General features: G+C 37.8%; 1 protein-coding gene and 1 long non-coding RNA gene across 2 annotated transcripts in view; both read left to right on the plus strand.

Annotated features, from left to right (window-relative positions):
• The first annotated feature begins 600 nt into the window (after window positions 1–600).
• Window positions 601–2,301, plus strand: LOC122141436. The gene is made up of 2 exons (XR_006157824.1): window positions 601–695; window positions 1,665–2,301. It is a non-coding gene; the product is annotated as an uncharacterized LOC122141436 (long non-coding RNA).
• Window positions 2,302–3,027: 726 nt separating this feature from the next.
• LOC109091129 (LIM and cysteine-rich domains protein 1-like) overlaps window positions 3,028–19,647 on the plus strand; it is a 29,148-nt gene continuing 12,528 nt past the window's right edge. The window contains exon 1 of the mRNA XM_042749579.1: window positions 3,028–3,333. Coding sequence (XP_042605513.1) covers window positions 3,307–3,333 — 27 coding nt within the window. The 5' untranslated portion in view covers window positions 3,028–3,306. The remainder of the gene's footprint in view (window positions 3,334–19,647) is intronic.

Genomic DNA, 19,647 nt, shown 5'->3' on the forward strand with positions numbered 1-19,647 from the left:
GTTTTATTTATCAAGTTTGATTTTTATTTTCAAAATGTCCTTATTATTTTAATTTAACATTTTAATGATTTAAATAATTCTTTAGCTTTTTCATTAAACTCACAAACCCCCGCAGTTCCTTCACAAAGGCCCAGTTTGGGAACTTTTACGCAATGTAATCTTTTAATGTACTCAGATTATTTACTTAAAAGTGTAAAGTAACAGATTATTTTACCAACTAAAATTTTTTTGTCATGTAATTTGGGTCAGTACTACGGATTTACAGATTTGTAAGTAATCACAACCCTGACTCTGAACAGGACCTGCTAAAGAAGGAATTTGGAAAGATTTATACTCACTCTAAAAAAAATATTTAAAGCCACTTTCCATTTTCTGTTATGTACAATAAACATGAAACATGCTTTGTATTTCTCCTATCAACATATACTGTGCCTGTAAGTATATTGTAAGCAGAATATGATGCATGTACTAAAAATATATGACACACTGTAAACTCAACCCAGGACCCAACAGCGGTGATCGGGGAAAACTGTACCATAGGGCCCAATGTGACGATCGGAGCCGGAGTGGTTCTGGAGGATGGTGTGTCGAGAGTAAAAGCGCTGTACTGTACCGTCCTGAAGGGGGCGCACATACGCTCCCACTCCTGGCTGGAGTCCTGCATTGTGGGCTGGAGCTCTTCAGTGGGGCAGTGGGTGAGTTTAACTGAAGATTTCACAGAGCACCGCCTTTTCATTTATTTTCTTCATAGCAATTACAAAGGAGTTTTTTATGAATATTTTTAAGCCAAGAACCAAGCTAATTATTGTATGAATGACAATATTATTCAAAGTATAAAAGTACCCTAGTAAAAAGAATAAATATACTTGAATGTATTTGAAATGCATTTATTTCATGCTAAGTATACTACAAATACATTTTCATATTTATGTACTTAAATGTTGATTAAAATGCACTGCAATTGTACTTTTAGTATGCTAAACTGGTATATACTAATTTTACTGGTATACTAACTGGTAACTAATTTTTGTACTTAATGCACTTTTATTGTGCAGAAGTGCTGAAGTCTAATTAAAGATATACTTGGTATATTTGATTGTGCTAAAGTGGAACTATTGCAAGTATACTTCAGGTACACTTTAAATATCTTGCATTTAAAGACCGATATTATTCAAAGATCACACAATTCTCATCAAAAGTGACACTGAAACACATTTTAGACTTAATATTAAGAAATGTGTATTGTGTGCAAGTAATATGCCAAGTAAAGTTTAAAATATTATTCTATTTATTTCTGTTGTTCATTTACATAATAAATATTCACAGGACACACATATATTCTGTAAACAAAAACTTTTATTTTGGATGCGATTAATGGTTTGACAGCACTATAAAATAGTTTTTATGTCAGTAAGTCTCGAACTATCTGTCAGTAAATATGTTAATAGATTTAAACTATATTTAGTATGAAATAAATGTGTTTTATATATATTACTTTTTTACTAGGGTAATAACCACTACTACTCTTATAAAGCATTGTGAATGATGAAATGAAATCAAAAATTTGGATAAGTTGGGAGTATGTGAATGGGATTTATTCTTGTGGAAGGCTGCTTCTGTGCTCTCCTCCTGTGTGATTGTATGATGATGATTGTGTTGGTCAGGTGCGGATGGAGAACGTTACAGTCCTGGGTGAAGATGTGATCGTGAACGATGAGCTCTACATCAACGGTGCCAATGTCCCTGCCTCATAAATCCATCGCAGACTCTGTTCCTGAGCCGCGGATCATCATGTGAAGGACCCTTCACGCCCCTCACAAAGTGCCCGAGTGTGTAACCGCTTGATGACACGAGAATCGACCGATACGCTTAATGAGCATGATGGGAACGGTGTTATTTGTGAAGAATCTGAAGTATGCAGTTACTGACTGTGGTGTTTGAGAAAGTGCTGCCGCAGGAAAAATCACATCTACAGTATAGTAGATGATCTCCAGCTGAAAGGCTGCATCTCACATTTCTCACCTGTCAAGTGCTGTTTTTTCATGATTTCCCTCTGTCTGCATTGTGTTCCCTATTACTGACAATTAGACCAGGACTCACCTTGCTTTGGTGCATTTTGTTGATTTTGAGACACTAGTAAGCTGTCTAGTTTGTATTCTTTTCATTGTGTTTTTCCATTTCTAAACGGGGGCATGTAACGCTTTCAGGATAAAACTCGGTGCCTGTAGAAAGAATGAGAAGAATGTTTATGTATCAGATGATGCAAAAGCTGATTACTATAAAGACTGTTCATACCTAAAACTTGTAGTATGTACTAAATTATGCAAATCATTTTAGTCATCACTCAAGGTCATTCAGAAATCTGATTGTTACTTCATGTGCAGATGAACAAAGATGAAAATGTTACTTCATGTTAATTTTGTCTATGTTTAAATATGAGGATTTTTGGTCTTGATGTCTTTTCTATTTTTATATATATATATATAAGAAAGTTGTATGAATGAATCTGAAAAGCAGTTTAAACCATTTTAACAGTTTAAAGTTACCTGTGACCTTTTAGAATGTAAATTGAAATAAGACAGCTATGTTTCATGGACATTTTTTAATTATAAAAATGTGGATGAATTACTTTATGGTTTCATTGACATTTATGTGTCATTTCTGGACCATGAACATCCATGAACATTGATATTTCGTAAAATTCCTACCATAAATATATCAAAACTTAATTTTAGATTAGTAATCTGCATTGCTAAGAACTTCATTTGGACAAATTTTAAAGGCGATTTTCTCAGATTCCAGATTTTCAAATAGTTGTATCTCAGCCAAATATTGTCCTATCTCAACAAACCTTACATCAATGGAAAGCTTATTTATTCAACTTTCAGACTGTCTATAAATCTAATTTTCAAAAGATTACCCTTATGGACTGATATTGTGGTCCAGGGTTACATTTGTGGATGAACAGAAAGTTGGTTCTTCCTGTAAATGGATGCGCACTGTATTTTTTCTCTTGAGTCTTTAGACGTGCTCAATGGGTTCTCGGGTCGACGCCCTCTTGGCTGCTTCTCCATATAATTAAGTGCAGCGTTTGGAGGAAACACATGAAACATTGAAATGTGAGACCGAAGTGTGTTAATCTCACATTCACGAGTGCTGTAATATCTCATTCCCGTCATTGCTAGTAGTTTTAAGCGGTGGGTCAGAGTCAGGCAGAGAAACGCACTAGGAGCTCCGCACCAAACTCTTTGGTCTGACTTCATCTCCAGAGAGCGAGCGCAAACAGACCTTCCTGTCTGATTCAGAATGGATGTGCTCGCGAGCGGACAGAAGGTACGTTATTCTACTGCATTCGAAATTATATCAGCTCTCGCTGAATTCTACAGAATACAGCGTGCGTTTTAACACGTAGACTGCGGAACAACTATACTTTTTGTTAGGAAAAGTACAATTTGCCAAGTTCACGCAAGCAAGAGTTCTGTTAAAAATCAACACATCTCATGTAATCACAGCAATGCTGATATGCAGACCAGTACCACTGCTCAGTTAATATAGAGTAACTTTTTAGACACAGTTTTGTTGCTTTTGTCTAATCTCACGCTGAAGGTGATGTAATGTCTCATTCCTGCGCGAAAGAACAGTCATAGGCAGAGCAATATCACCAGACACACCGAAACAAAATACACTTATGAAAAAAACAAACAGACTCGCCTTTCTGACAGAAATTATATGATCGCGGGTGAACAGAACAGAAGGTAAGTCATGAATGCGCGCTGAGGTTTACACTAAAATGTGTTTATTTTCACACATGTTGTATTGTGTACGTCACATTTAAATCTCACAGCTTTTGTTTGTAGACGGCTTTTGTTCTAAGGAAACGGAAAGTACTAATTATGTTTATTTTCGCCTCCATTAGCGCACACTGACAAACTGACTGTCAAACGGGGGACTTTGTGTGTGTGTGTGTGTGTTGATTCCTGTACAGCAATAAGAATACAAGAAGAAGTGCACCATATTGTCAGATTTACATAAGATTTCATTTACACATAGTTTGGCAATCATTTTGCCCAAAAACGGGGCGTTCTTGCTAAATCAAGACTGCTGGCAAGCCCATAGCGTTGAGGTCCAAGATAAACTCGGAAACTGAATCATAACTCATGTTCCTAGTGCCAAGTTTCGAGATAAAGGTAAAAGTACAGCTCCTCTCTCTTGCTCTCTCTCTCTCTCAATTTTCAATTCAATTAAAATCAAATAGCTTTATTGGCATGACAAAATACATTTTGTACTGCCAAAGCATTAAGACAACAAAGAAAATGGTTTAGAACATCTGGACATTTACACTAGGACATCTGAATATTTATTTATATATTATAACTAACACCATATGTAATATATAACTAATATGGAAATGTCAATGTATATAATATGGAAACCTCTCTCTCTCTCTCTCTCTCTCTCTCTCTCTGTGTGTGTGTGTGTGTGTGAAACTTAAACTTTATTGAAGAGTATGAAAATCCCCATACTCTCATAACCAGAGATGCAATGAATAAATGGCCCATTCTAAACATTTATTTGGAGCTGGTTCCTGCTGTGGAAACACTAAAAGAGTCAAGTCAAGTCACCTTTATTTATATAGTGCTTTATACAAAACAGGATTGTGTCGAAGCAACTGAACAACATTAATTAGGAAAACAGTGTGTCAATAATGTAAAATGAGAGTTAAAGGCAGTTCATCATTGAATTCAGTGATGTCATCATTCAGCTCAGATAAGTTTAAATAGTATCTGTCAATGACTTGATCTGCAATCAAGCCAACGATATCACTGTAAATGAAGTGTCCCCAACTAAGCAAGCCAGAGGGGACAGCGGCAAGGAACCAAAACTCCATCGGTGACAGAATGGAGAAAAAACCTTGGGAGAAACGAGGCTCAGTCGGGGGGCCAGTTCTCCTCTGGCTAGATGAAACCAGTAGTTCAATTCCAGGCTGCAGCAAAGTCAGACTGTGCAGAAGAATCATCTGTTTCCTGTGGTCTTGTTCCGGTGCACAGCAAAATCCCCAGTGTTAATTTAACACTCTGAGTGTGGACTCATATAAACACCAAAGTAGTGTTAAAAGTAACACTGAAGCAGTGTTAAAGTTAATGAGATAATTAGGCGTGATTAACTGAGTGATGATTGACCATTATTGAAGACACCTGATGTTAACAAGCAGAATCACTAAACGAGAAAAATCACAAATTTGTGTGTCACCATTATAGTGGTCAGTGTTTGCTTTAGTTGGGATCTTGACCCTTGACTTTTTAACATTAAATTTTGTTTGGCTGATATAACTGAGTTATAACAGACAGATAAGCCAAGAGTAAAAGTCGTCAGGTTGTGATGATTATGTTTTAATGTAATCATTATGTGACCTGAATCATTGAACTCATTCAGAGTCTTTTCTCTGAGTTATATTTCCTTGATTGAATATAACAACTTCTGATGCCACAGTGAAAAAGTCTGTATCTGCTATACATTTTGTAAGGGTCCCTTGCAAACTGTTTTGATTTCTTTTTCAAGATTTATTATTTAAGGCACACACAGACATCAAGAATCAGTGTATGAATCTCAACAACGGTGACAAACAGCATATTCAGATAAACAGATCAACTCTGAACATCACAAAACTAAATACTAAAAACTCACATAAAAACGGCAAAAATGATGCTTTTTTGATGGTCACCATTGTTGTGATGCTCACGCTGATTCTTGATGTCTGTGTGTCTAAATAAAAACTTATTCCTTTTTATGTAGCTGTAACTTTTAAAAACATCTGTCTGATTAGGGCAAAATGCAAGGTCTTGTATTTTTCATTTAACTTATGTAATAAATAAAGACAATCCAACTCAAGTATTCAGACCCAAAACACAACCAACAACACATGACCACATTTCCTCTGGTTTGTCTGTCTGTTATAACTCAGTTACCACACAAAACCTAAAGTTAACCACTTAAGGGTCAAGATCCCAACTAAAGCTAATACTGACCACTATAATGGTGACACACAAATTGTGATTGTATTCTTTGGTGATTCTGCTTGTTAAAATCAGGTGTCTTCAATAATAGTCAATCATCACTCAATCAATCACCTAATTATCTCATTAACTTCAACACTGCTTCAGTGTTACTTTTAACACTACTTCGGTGTTTATATGAGTCCACACTCAGAGTGTTAAATTAACACTGGGGATTTTGCTGTGTGGTTGTCTGAGACAAGGTCTTTACAGGGGTATCTGGGGCTCATCTAGTTGTCCTGGTCTCAGCTCTCTTTCAGGGCTGTAGAGGTTCCTTTCTAGGTGCTGATCCACCATCTGGGCTGGATACGTACTGGATCTGGGTGACTGCAGTGACCATCTGATCTAGATACAGACTGGATCTGGTGGCTACGGTGACCTCAGAATAAGAGAAAAACAGACTAATATTAGCATAGATGCCATTCTTTTAACGATGTTAGCAAGTACATTGGGTGTTATGGGAAGTGTTCCCAGTTCCGGTTTACCTAATTAATGCAGCCTAAAATCCTTTAACAGATTTGGATATTAGAAGCGTATTAGTGTGTTATGTGTAAACCAGGTTAAAGAGATAGGTCTTTAATCTAGATTTGTCTCTGCCTCCCGAACAATGTTAGGTAGATTATTCCCGAGTTTAGGCACTAAAATAGGAAAAGGATCTGCCGCCCGCAGTTGACTTTGATATTCTAGGTATTATCAAATTGCCAGAGTTTTGAGAGTGCAGCGGTAGTGGAGGACTATAATGTAACAAGAGCTTGTTCAAATACTCAGGTGCTAAACCATTCAAGGTTTTATAAGTAATAAGCAAGATTTTAAAGTCTATACGATGTTTAATAGGTAGCCAGTGCAGTGTTCACAGAACAGGGCTAATATGGTCATACTTCCTGGTTCTAGTAAGAACTCTAGCTGCTGCATTTTGGACTAGCTGGAGTTTGTTTATTAAGCGTGCAGAACAACCACCCAATAGAGCATTACAATAATCTAACCTTGAGGTCATAAACGCATGGATTAACATTTCTCCATTTCTGCATTTCTGTATTCGTTTTTTTATATCGACTATGCATTCTGTTAGTTTTTCAAATTGGTATGTTTCGCTGGGCCGCGAAGAAATATAGAGCTGAGTATCATCAGCATAACAGTGAAAGCTAACACCATGTTTCCTGATGATATCTCCGGCCCTAGTACTGAGTCTTGAGGTACTCCATACTGCACTTGTGATCGATATGATACCTCTTCATTCACTGCTACAAATTGATGGCGGTCATATACTGTAGGTACGATTTAAACCATGCTAATGCACTTCCATTAATACCAACAAAGTTTTCTATTCTATGCAAAAGAATGTTGTGGTTAATAGTGTCAAACGCAGCGCTAAGATCCAATAGCACTAATAGAGAGATACAACCACGATCAGATGATAAGAGCAGGTCATTTGTAACTTTAAGGAGAGAAGTCTCAGTACTATGATACGGTCTAAATCCTGACTGGAAATCCTCACAGATATCATTTTTTCTAAGAAGGAATATAATTGTGAGGATACTGCCTTTTCTAGTATCTTGGACAGAAAAGGGAGATTCGAGATCGGTCTGTAATTAACTAGTTCTTGTTGTGTTTTTTTGATTAGAGGCTTAATAAAAATAAAAAAAACACAACAAGAGGCTTAATTAGAGGCTTAATAACAGCCAGTTTGAAGGTTTTGGGGACATATCCTAATGACAATGAGGAATTAATAATAGTCAAAAGAGGATCTATGACTTCTGGAAGCACCTCTTTTAGGAGCTTAGATGGAATAGGGTCTAATATACATGTTGTTGGTTTAGATGTTTTAACAAGTTTATACAATTCTTCCTCTCCTCTAGTAGAGAATGAGTGGAACTGTTCCTCAAGGGATGTATAGTGCACTGTTTGATGCGATACTGTAGCTGACGGCTGCATGTTTACAATTTTTATCTCTAATAGTATCGATCTTAGAAGTAAAGTAGTTTCATAAAGTCATTACTGCTGCTGTGCTGTTGGGAAATGTCAACACTTGTTGATGCTTTTTTTCGTTAATTTAGCCACTGTATTGAATAAATACCTGGGGTTTTGTTTGTTTTCTTCTAAAAGAGATGAAAAGTAATCAGATCTAGCAGTTTTTAATGCTTTTCAGTAGGATAGGTTACTTTCTCGCCAAGCAATATGAAAAACCTCTAGTTTTGTTTTCCTCCAGCTGCGCTCCATTTTCCGGGCTGCTCTCTTTAGGGTGTGAGAGTGCTCATTATACCACGGTGTCAGACTGTTTTCCTTAATCTTCCTTAAGCGTAAAGGAGCAACTGTATTTAAAATTCTAGAAAAGAGAGAGTCCATAGTTTCTGTTACATCATCAAGTTGTTTTGAGTTTTTGGATATGCTAAGGAATTGGTATACATTAGGAAGATTACTTACAAAGCAGTCTTTTGTGGTAGAAGTGATGGTCCTACCATACTTGTAACAAGAAGTAGAATTTACAGTTTTAGCTATATGAAGTTTGCACAAAACTAAATAATGATCTGAGATATCATTGCTTGGCTGCATAAATTCAAACACCATCAACATCAATTCCATGTGACAGTATTAAATCTAGAGTATGATTTTCATTTTCTTTTTCATTATCAACATGCATATTAAAATCACCAACAATTAAAACTGTATCTGCAGCCAGCACTAACTCGGATATAAAATCAGCAAACTCTTTAATAAAGTCTGTATGGTGCCCTGGTGGCCTGTATACAGTAGCCAGTACAAACATCACAGGGGATTTATCATTAACACTTGTTTCTCTGGGCAATGTTATATAAAGCACCATTACTTCAAACGAGTTATACTTGAAGCCCAACCTCTGAGAAATACTGAAAACATTGTTATAAATTGAAGCAACACCTCCCCCTTTACCTTTTGGAAGCGGCTTGTGTTTATAACAGTAATCTTGGGGGGTAGACTTATTTAAAATAATGTAATCATCAGGTTTTAGCCAGGTTTCTATCAAACAGAGCACATCTAGGTTATGATCAGTGATCATATCATTTACAAAAAGTGCTTTTGTAGAAAGGGACCTGATATTCACTAAGCCAAGCTTTATCATTTGTTTATCCGTATTGCATCTGTTTTTTTATTTGTTGAACCTCAATTATATTGTTACTTTTAAATTGGCTTGGACGTTTTTTGTATTTTCTAGTTTGGGGAATAGACACATTCTCTACAGTGTGATATCTAGGTGAAAGAGTCTCTATGTGCTGAGAATTAACTGACTTCTGTGACGTGAGGCGGCTAGCAGACGGTTGGTTTAGCCAGTCTGTCTGCTTCCTGACCTGGGCCCCAGTTAGTCAAGTACAAACTCTAAGACTATGTGCCATATTTCTAGTGAGAAGAGCAGCACCACCCCAGGAGGGATGGGATGAAGACCATCTCTTTTCAAAAGGTCAGGTCTGCCCCAAAAGCTCACCCAATTGTCTATGAAACCTATGTTATTCTGTGGGCACCACTTAGACATCCAGCCATTGAGTGATGACAATCTGCTATGTATCTCATCACCAAGCAGGGAGGGGACCAGAACATATTACAGTGTCTGACATCGTGCTTGCAAGTTCACACACCTCTTTAATGTTATTTTTAGTGAACTGGCGAAGTCGAACATCATTAGCGCTGGCATGGTTAGCGATGTTTATGTATTTTAGTTTATTTTTGTTTAGCATTTTTAAGTTTTTTTAGATTTGAGGAGATTTGGGTGCTGTTGATCATTGGACTATAGTGGCTGGTGTCTCTATTTTCACGTTCCGTACATTAGAATCGCCAATAACTAGAGCACTTTCATCAGGTTTCTCAGTGGGTGCTTCACTGAGTGGGGAGAACCTGTTTAATGTTTTGATTGGAACGGAAGAGTGGTGTTTTGATTCCCGACTTTGCCGCCTCACAGTCACCCAGTTGCTCTGCTGCAGAGGCTCAGGACTCCCTGAGCTAGTCACATCCAAAGCCATATCTAGAGCCCTCACATTCTTACTGTCCTCAATTAAAGTTTGGATGCGTGTCTCTAATTCTGAAATCTTCTCTGTCAACCTAACTATTTCCCTGCATTTATCACATGTGAATCCCTCGTCGCCAACAGAGAGAGATAAACTATACATGTGGCAAGTGGTGCAAATAACAATAGCAAGAGAAGCCATTACTCACCGTGATTGATGAAAGATTCTTACCACAGTTGTTTGATGAACTTGTGAAAAAAAAAACGGAGCGAGAGAGAAAGAAACGTAGCGAGAGAGAGAAGAGGAGAAAAGAAAACAACGATAGGCACGAATGGAAACACTAATGACAAGCTAACGAATGCTAACACGCACTCGTGGATTTAGAAAAAAGAAAAAAAAGGGAACGATAACATTAATCAGATTAGATTGATAGATAATATCAGAAATATGGTGGGAATTAAGTTATATTTTATCACTTTAAACATCAAAGAGTGATAGTAAGATAGAGATTCTACAGAAAAACAAAGCTACACTGAGGTAGCCACACGAAGGAGCAGCAGGGAGGTAAGATGGAAGAAGGGTATAGGGAAATTAATAAGGGAGCTGGAAGAGTTACGGGCGACTTTTTAGAGATGTCTTTACACTTGTGCGTTTCTAGATGTGGTCGCTTTCTGGCTCCATCTGATGGTCACGATCGCTGCATCTAGTGCCTGGGCCTCGTGCATGCGGAGGCAGTGTTCATGGATGAGTCATGTTCCCATTGCGGGAATATGACCATTGCGATGTTGCGATCACGGCTCCTCTTCATCAAACAAGGAGGAGTCCCCCTCCCCATGCCCAGTTCTAGTTCCTCCAACCAGAGGTGGAATACCTTGGCTCATGGCCAGGGTGATCTGAGGCTCACAGTGAGGGCTTCCCCGCCCAGCAAGTCTCCACGGGCCCCTCACTCCTCCAGTGCATCGTACCCTCTGGTGTACCGTGATGCGGATGCTGGTCCCCTGGACAGGGGCAGGGCCCAGCACTTCATCCGGCCCACCAGCAGATGACCTGATGTCGATCACTGCATCGGGGGATGAGTTAGGCTTTGGAGATGAAGATCCGGCTGCGTTGCCTCCTTCTGGGTGAGCGGCATTGCCCGAGTCAGATCCAAAGCTGACTGCTATGCTTGCCCAGGCCGCAGATGCATCGGGTTGCCATAGAAGGCCCCTCCATCTCCTGAACGTTCAAGGCTGGATGATTGGTTCTTGGGGGTGCCATACACCGATCGTCGGCAGCCACCTCCGGTTCCATTCTTCCCGGAAGTGCATGAGGAGGTTACGAGATCCTGGAGGGCAACTTTTTCTGGAGTTTGGTTCGCAGCAATCGACCTGAAGGACGTGTACTTTCATGTCTCGATTCTCCCCCAAACACAGGCCGTATCTCCGCTTCGCGTTCGAGGGGCGGGCATATCAGTACAAGGTCCTCCCCTTAGGGCTGTCCCTGTCGCCTTGTGTGTTCACCAAGGTCATGGAGGCAGCTCTCGTCCCCTTGAGGGAAGCAGGCATTCGCATTCTCAACCACCTCGATGACTGGCTCATATTGGTCCAGTCCCGAGCTCAGTTGTGCGAACACAGGGACGTGGTACTCAGCCACCTCAGCCGGTTGGGGCTTCGGGTCAACTAGGAAAAATGCAAACTCTCCCTGTGCACAGGATCTTTTTTCTCGGTATCAAGTTGGACTTGGTCGACCTGACAGCACATCTCTCATCAGTCTCAGTCGATGCTGAACTGCCTGGAGTCATTTCAGGGCAGGAAAGCGGTTCCATTGAAACAATTTCAGAGGCTCCTGGGGCATATGGCGTCTGCTGCCACTGTCATGCCGCTCAGATTGCTTCATGTGAGACCGCTTCAGCGTTGACTTCACGATTGAGTCCCGAGATGGGCATGGCAACGCGGCATGCACTGGGTCTTGGTTACCCTGTCCTGCCGCCAAACCTTCAACCCGTGGTCGGACCTTGCTTTTCTATGGGCAGGGGTTCCCCTAGTGCAAGTGTCCAGGCATGTTGTTGTTTCAACAGATGCCTCTGCCATCGGCTGGGGTGCCATGTGCAATGGGCATGCAGCATCAGGCACCTGGACAGGGCCTTGTCTGCAGTGGCATATCAGTTGCCTAGAGTTGCTGGCATTATGGCTTGCTCTGCGCTGCTTCAAACCAAGGCTTTGATAGTTTACTAATTAAATACTTTGTACACTTTGAAGTATACTCTAAGTAAACAACTAGTTTAGTAGTTTTATACTGCAAGTATACTCATAAGTTTTCTTTAAGTGAACTTTACATCATACTTTAACCCTCTGGAGTCGATTAACGCGTATACGCGTTTTGGGGTATTTTCTCCTGATAACCCCGAAAAGAACTTAAATTACACTTTCAGTTTTGATCGTACAGATAAGAGCAATACATCAATCGAATCTGTAAAGGGTCTACTTTTTTTTTGTGTACAGACATAATAACAACAAAACTTTGTGCACTTATAAAATAAAGATAACAAACAAGGAGTGCTGTCTGCAGCCTTTGTCTGCGCTGATCTTCAGTTACAAATGCGTCATTAAAATGAACTGTAACTCCGTGAATACTCAACGAAGAGACATGAGAGAGATATCTATAGAAAGCCTGACATGTCTACTTTTAAACTAAACAAGTGCTGCTGAAAACAAATATTCTGTGATAAAGTAATCCATATGAAAACAACGCGATGTCCGTTTTTCACGTCTCCCTTCATTATCTTCTAATGCGACCACGCCCCCCGCGCCGAGCGCGCGCTTTTGAGATTTCAAATGTTTAACTGAAGCGCGCGGCTTTTGAATACGCCCACACAACAGAAAACAACGCAGCGAGATTGTTCTTCAAGTTTTTTTTATTTTACTGTTTGCTTCGCGATGAGAGGAGTAAGACATAATTCACCCCAAAAAGATGTGATGTGGTTGAGGATTTGAGATTTGGATTTCCTCAGAAAAAAGAATGAAGCACTTTATTCAGCAGAGATCATAAACATGAGTAAGTCTCTTATTTATTTATATACTTTGTACTAGTTTTCACATAACGTGTAAACATTTTACTAGTTAGACTTTTCCAAAGACTTTTATTCTATATACAAACTATAATTCCTGATTAAATGTATAATCAAGTGAAATATTATGAAGTTTCAATAACAATATACACTACTATACCATTCAAAAGCTTGATGTAAATAATATAAATGTAACAATAATGTAACTGTAACAAATGTAACAATCATTGCTGTTCTTTCAATTTATCCCCCCTAAAAAACCTGAAAAAAATATTCTCAGCTCTTTTCAACATTAATAATAATAATAATAATAATAATGATGATAATAATAACAATAAATGTTTTTGTTGTAGAAAATAAGATTGTTAAAAGGATTTCTGAAGGATTGTGTGACTGGAGTAATGATGCAAAAAATGTCAGTTTGAAAGTCAGCTTTGATTGTTCCTTATAAACTGTTTAACTGCACTCACAAGTGAATATTAAATTATGTTGTGGGATAATTAAATATATTCTAAATAAAATACAAACATAAAATTATATACATTTATTTTGTCCTCACATTCTTTCTTGTAACTCATCCCTCTCAGTGACACAGCTGACTGAATGGCTCATTATGCAGCTCATTATGCAGGCCTTTGTCTTCTCAGGTGTGAATTCATGATAGTTGACGCCTACTCGCATATGACTTTTACCAACAAAAAGTGTTTTAGAAAATTTAAATCAATATATTGTTTTTCTGTAAGTGAGTAAACAAGATGATTTTCACATCATTTAGAAAAAAAAAATTCTAGGCTACAAGCTCCAGTTCTCAAAATTCCTGGGAACCAATTTTCTATATGTGTTTTATTGCCTTATTCAAGTGATTTAACATTTTTTAGTTTTTCACTAACCACGCATAAGCATTTTTTTTCTCAAAAACACAATCATGTACATACATGCTGCTCACATATTATTATAGCCCAGTTTGTGCTGATTACAGTGAGATTAGACTTTAGCCATTTAGATATTTATAAGAAACTGAAAAAAGCACAAATGTCAGGGCATGACAAAACTTCTCCAGGCCCCAAAAATACCCTTAGACTCCAGAGGGTTAAGTATACTATTATGTCCCTACTTTATTTAGGTTTTAATTTGTATATATTTTGTTATATGAATATCTGAACATACAAAACATCCAAAGAAAGAACAGGTTATCTGCTTGTAAACAAAACATTTTATTCTAGCTTCATGCATTCTTTTTTTTTAACACTTTAATGTGGGTAAGTTTCATAAAAAATAAAGAAATAACATTTATACAAAAAGCTGAAAAAAGACTATGAATTGGATTCAGAATGATAATCAAAATGTAGATGGAGTCAATCAACACCCCAAAGCTTGACTGTAATTATTACCTCTTCATCAGTCAACATTTTATTCCATAATGTTACAGTTTTGATGCTATTTCATGTCAGATGATAGTGTTACGTGTTAGTCCCTGCGTTCCATTGGGAAGCACTCATCCCTATGCCCTAATCCCTTCAAAGGGTTTACCTTCTGGAAATGAGAGCTTCGAAGGATTGAAGGGTGTAGGGGACCAAACAACTGTTTCTTGAAGTGCTCTTCTGCGCCATCATCATGTGCCCACACCGAGGCGCCATCATCATGCAAACAATCTGTGCAAAGGCTCATGGGATCCTGAAGTGTCCATCATTCCGAAGGGCCCTTTGAAGTGTCCAGTTTTGAGCACTTCGGTTTGGAACGACCCTTCAATATGGCGGCCATGATTGTTTTCACTCTGAAGTGCCCTTCGGAGGGCGATATATCCCATTTGGAATGCACTGAGTATCTGTTGTTTCTTCTTCTTCTTCACTTGTGTTTTTTTTGGAAATTCTGTACAGAAGATGTGTACTAGCGCCCTCTGCCATATAACAATGAAAACACGGATTCTAGGAGCAGAAGTATAGCTCAAATATATTTAGACTTTTTGTAAGTGCACTGTTAAAGATGTATTGTTATTTTACAGGAAACTCCTGGCAACTAATTGCCATGAATTTACAGCAGATTATATACAGGAAATGTACTGTTATTTTAATACAATAAAATATCATGTTTATACAGCAGTGATTCTGTGATTATAGTAGCATTAATACAATAAAATGCAGTATTTTGTATTGTTTTGAACCACAACAGTAGTTCAAATTGTTTATTTTTATGTTAGTTGATGTTAGTTGAGTTACTTAAACCGCTTTAATGCAGTCATTTGGTCATTATTAAAACAGACAAGTTGATCTACTTTAATCAATGCATAAATGTTTTCTGAAAACAACTGCAGATAAAGCAACACAACAAAAGTTGAGGGTCAAGAGCCCAACTGAAGCAAACCCTGATCTCCATGATGGTGATCTCAAACAAAACATTTTCAATAAGACATCAACATCTTGAATTCTCAAGAAGAACTTCTGTAGATGTGTGACAGAAATAAAGTCAATCTGGGTAGTAATAACTGAAGCGTGTAATGCTGTTTCTGGAGTTGTTTAATCAGATCTTGCGAGATTTAAAGTCTTGTATCTTCAGTTCATCTAAAGCCCCTTTCACACTGCACGTTGGACCTGTAAAATTGCCGGAACATTGCTGGGTCAGCTTCTGTGTGAACCCAAACATGTCCCGGGATTGATTCCGGGATTGATCCCGGGTCGGGGACCTAGTCACAGAACGAGCGCTGTGTGAACAAAAGCCAGAACTAATGCCGTGTCGTAGTGATGACACACGACTCTTTTAACGTGTTTTGAAGGCAGATCAACGTTCGCGACGAAACAAATATGTGAAAACTGTAACGAAGCATAGATCAGTTAGTTCCTCATTTTCCGCGCTGACGCTGAGATCGTTCGCTAGCTTAAGTGAAAGTTAATGTGCCTAGCGTTTTCGACTCGTACATTACACGTCACACCCTGATATCACGTGTCTTCACGGGACCTTTATGGGTTGTGTGTGAACGCACGCACATATTCCGGGTAATCACTGGCAGTGTGAAAGGGGCAAAATCTAATGACCCTGGAACAATTGCCGGGACACATTACCCGTGTATTTTCCGGAATAGCAGTGTGATAGGGGCTTATGACTGTGGCTGAACAAAGTTGTTGTTTGTGTTCTTATTTCTCTTTCTTTCAGTGCTTGTTCACAGCAGGTGTTTGAATGATTGAATGTTTCAAAAACATATTACAAACCTTTAAATAACATTCTACTAACATTAAGGAAACTGGACCTTTTTATGTTCTTAGAATGTTACAAATCAATGTTCCTAGAATGTTGAATTTTAAATCAAAATTAAGTTGAAAGAATGTTTGAGAAACATCATACCTTTTAAAAAAGTTACTCTAACGTCAAGAAAACTGAATTTTTTATGTTCCCAGAACCAACACTGAATATTTGGAGAACGTTCTTATAACAAAATTCTGTTGGAAAGTACCAAATGCTATCCCACAATGCTATGCGGTGGCTGTAAAATAATGTTTCTACGGCGTAAATACAATAATATTACAATATTAATATAAGACTTCAGTGCCCATAGGCAGAAAAGACACGGACAGAGCATTATATACAAATAAGTGGCAGTAACAGATACAATAAAGGTAGACAGTGTTAAGAGTTATAAGTATTCATAAGTAGTCCTGAGGTACTAATATGATTATTGGGGTAAAGCGGTGTCTAAAATGTCATTGTAGAGTGTTGCAGAGCAACATGAAAGAAAATTAAAGTGGCAGTGCAGATGCAATAAATAAACTTAAGAGCAGCACACATTCCGATTGTATTCCTGAGTAAAGCAATGTCCAAAATGTCATTGTAGAGTGTCACAGAGCTACATGAGGAATATTAAAAAGTGTCAGTGCAAGTACAATAAAAGTAAACATAAGAGCAGCATGTATTAGATGAAGGATAGCTGGTTGTTAAGCAGTCTGATGGCTTGAAGATAGAAGCTGTTCTTCAGTCTGGTTGTCCGTGATTGGATGGATCATAAGCGTCTGCCAGATGGCAGTGTGGCAAACAGGTGATGAGCAGGGTGAGTGCGGTCCTTGATGATGCTGCAAGCCTTTTTCAAGCAGTGAGTCTGATAGATGTCCTGTAAGGCTGGGAGTTTATGGCCAATGATGAGCTCTGCTGTTCTCACCACTCGCTGAAGAGCTTTGCGATCCAAAGAAGAACAGTTGCCGTACCATACAGTGATGCAGCTGGTCAGAACTCTCTCTATAGTGCAGCGGTAAAATTTGACATGATGTTAAAGGAGATGCCAAACCTCTTCAGTCTCTGCAGGAAGTAGAGACGCTGACAGGCTGTTCTCACTATGGTCTCTGAATAAAGGCTCCAAGAAAAATCCTCAGAGATGTGAATGCCAAAGAAACTTTTAGCTCTTAACTGTCTCTACTATCTCTCCATTGATGTGAATGGGAATGTAACCCTCTCTCTGTGACTTCCTGTAGTCCACGATCATATCCTTGGTCTTGCTGACGTTTAGAGAGAGATTGTTATCAGCACACCATGCTGTGAGTGCATTAGCCTCATCTCTGTAGGATGTCTCATCGCCATTAGTGATGAGTCCTAGGATAGTAGTATCGTCAGCAAATTTGAGGATGATGATAAAAAAGTAAACTAAAAGCATACTTTCCTATTTTTAGTTTAAAAGAAGTATACTAATAGCACACTTGTATAAACTTCTTTTTCGGAAGGGTTATCAGGCGATGACTTTGCAGGCAGCGCTTGTGCATGAAGGCACTGCATCAAACTGATTTCAAACAGACTTCTGGGTCAGCATAACGGTTTAATGATCAACAACTAGATTAAGCTTTGGATAAAAGCATCTGCTAAATGACTAGCTAAATGTGAATATTAAAAGCGAGCTTGTAATTGTAATTAAGTGAATATTCTAGCTAGAAATGCCATCAAAAGTGGAAAAAGAAACTACATTGACACAAAATGACCACCAATCGCACCTTTTAGATGGCATCTTTATTTTTTAGCTCAACTGTCACAATGCACAGGATTGTGGAATACAGCTGCCTTCAAAAATCAATCAGATAAAGGCATCTCGGGAGACAGGAAAAGACATTGGTTTCGGACGTGCCTTGATGCCTTCTTATCTTGGAATGCATCCTAAAGGCAGCATTTTTCAGCTTTCAGACACAGCTTTAGATCGCAAATATATATACACATATATATATACATATATATATATATATACATACATACATACATATATATATATATATATATATATATATATATATATATATATATATATATATATACATATATATATATACTATATATATATATATATACCCACACACACAGTTGTTTATATATATACACACACACACATATATATATATATATACACACATATATATATATATATACACATATATATATATATATATATACACATATGTGTTTGTTTTTGTGTTTGTGACACTGGATCACAAAACTAGTCATTAGGGTAAATTTTTTGAAATTGAGATTTATACATCATCTGAAACATGAATAAATACGCTTTCCATTGATGTATGGTTTGTTGGGATAGGGCAATATTTGGCCAAGCAAATCTGAAATCTGAGGGGGCAAAAAAATCTAAATAATGACAAAATCGCCTTTGAAGTTGTCCCAATGAAGTTCTTAGCAATGCATCTTGCTAATAAAAAAATTTAAGTTTTGATATATTTACGGCAGGAAATTTACAAAATATCTTCATGGAACATGATCTTTGCTTAATATCCTAATGATTTTTTGGCATAAAAGAAAATTGGATATTTTTGACCCATACAATGTAATGTTGGTTATTTCTACAAATATAAATTTATACAGGTAAATTGGATCCTCACACTGCTCATACTTTACCTGAGTCTAACAATTAATTTAGAATCTGATGTATCTTCTTGTATTTCTGATTATTAATGTTTAATTTGTTTAGTGATTAATAAAGTTTTGTTATTTTTGGATGTTTATCTTGATGGATGTTTATTGTATATTTTACTTTATGTTGTGCAGCACAATGTTCAACTAATAAACTTAATTATTAGTTGAATCAATCAATCAAACACTATAGTGCACACTATAGTGTTTGATTGATTGATTCCTAAACCCTGGGTTACCATCCTTATTTGCATATTTGTGGTCTCTGCAGTCATGACTGGATAAACACAAACCACCTCTGGTATTTGACCATTGAAAATTTTTGAATTCAACAGTTTTGGACATGGAGCAACATTGAGATCCCCTTATCTGATTAAACCATGTATGGGTTTAATGCAGATTAATAATAACTGTCACAATGCACAGGATTGTGGGATACAGCTGCCTTTTAAAATCGATCAGATAAAGGCATTTCGGGAGACAGGAAAAGACATTGATTTCAGACGTGCCTTGATGCCTTCTTATCTATGCATCCTAAAGGCAGCATTTTTCAGCTTTTGGACCACAGCTTTAGATCGCAAACCAAAACTGGACCAATCAGCTGTGAGCAAAGATATATATATCTGTGTGTGTGTGTGTGACCCTGGATCACAAAACCAGTCATTAGGGTCAATTTTTTGAAACTGAGATT

The sequence above is a fragment of the Cyprinus carpio genome, chromosome B22 (assembly GCF_018340385.1).
Source record: "Cyprinus carpio isolate SPL01 chromosome B22, ASM1834038v1, whole genome shotgun sequence".
In the NCBI taxonomy this organism is placed as follows: Eukaryota; Metazoa; Chordata; class Actinopteri; order Cypriniformes; family Cyprinidae; genus Cyprinus; species Cyprinus carpio.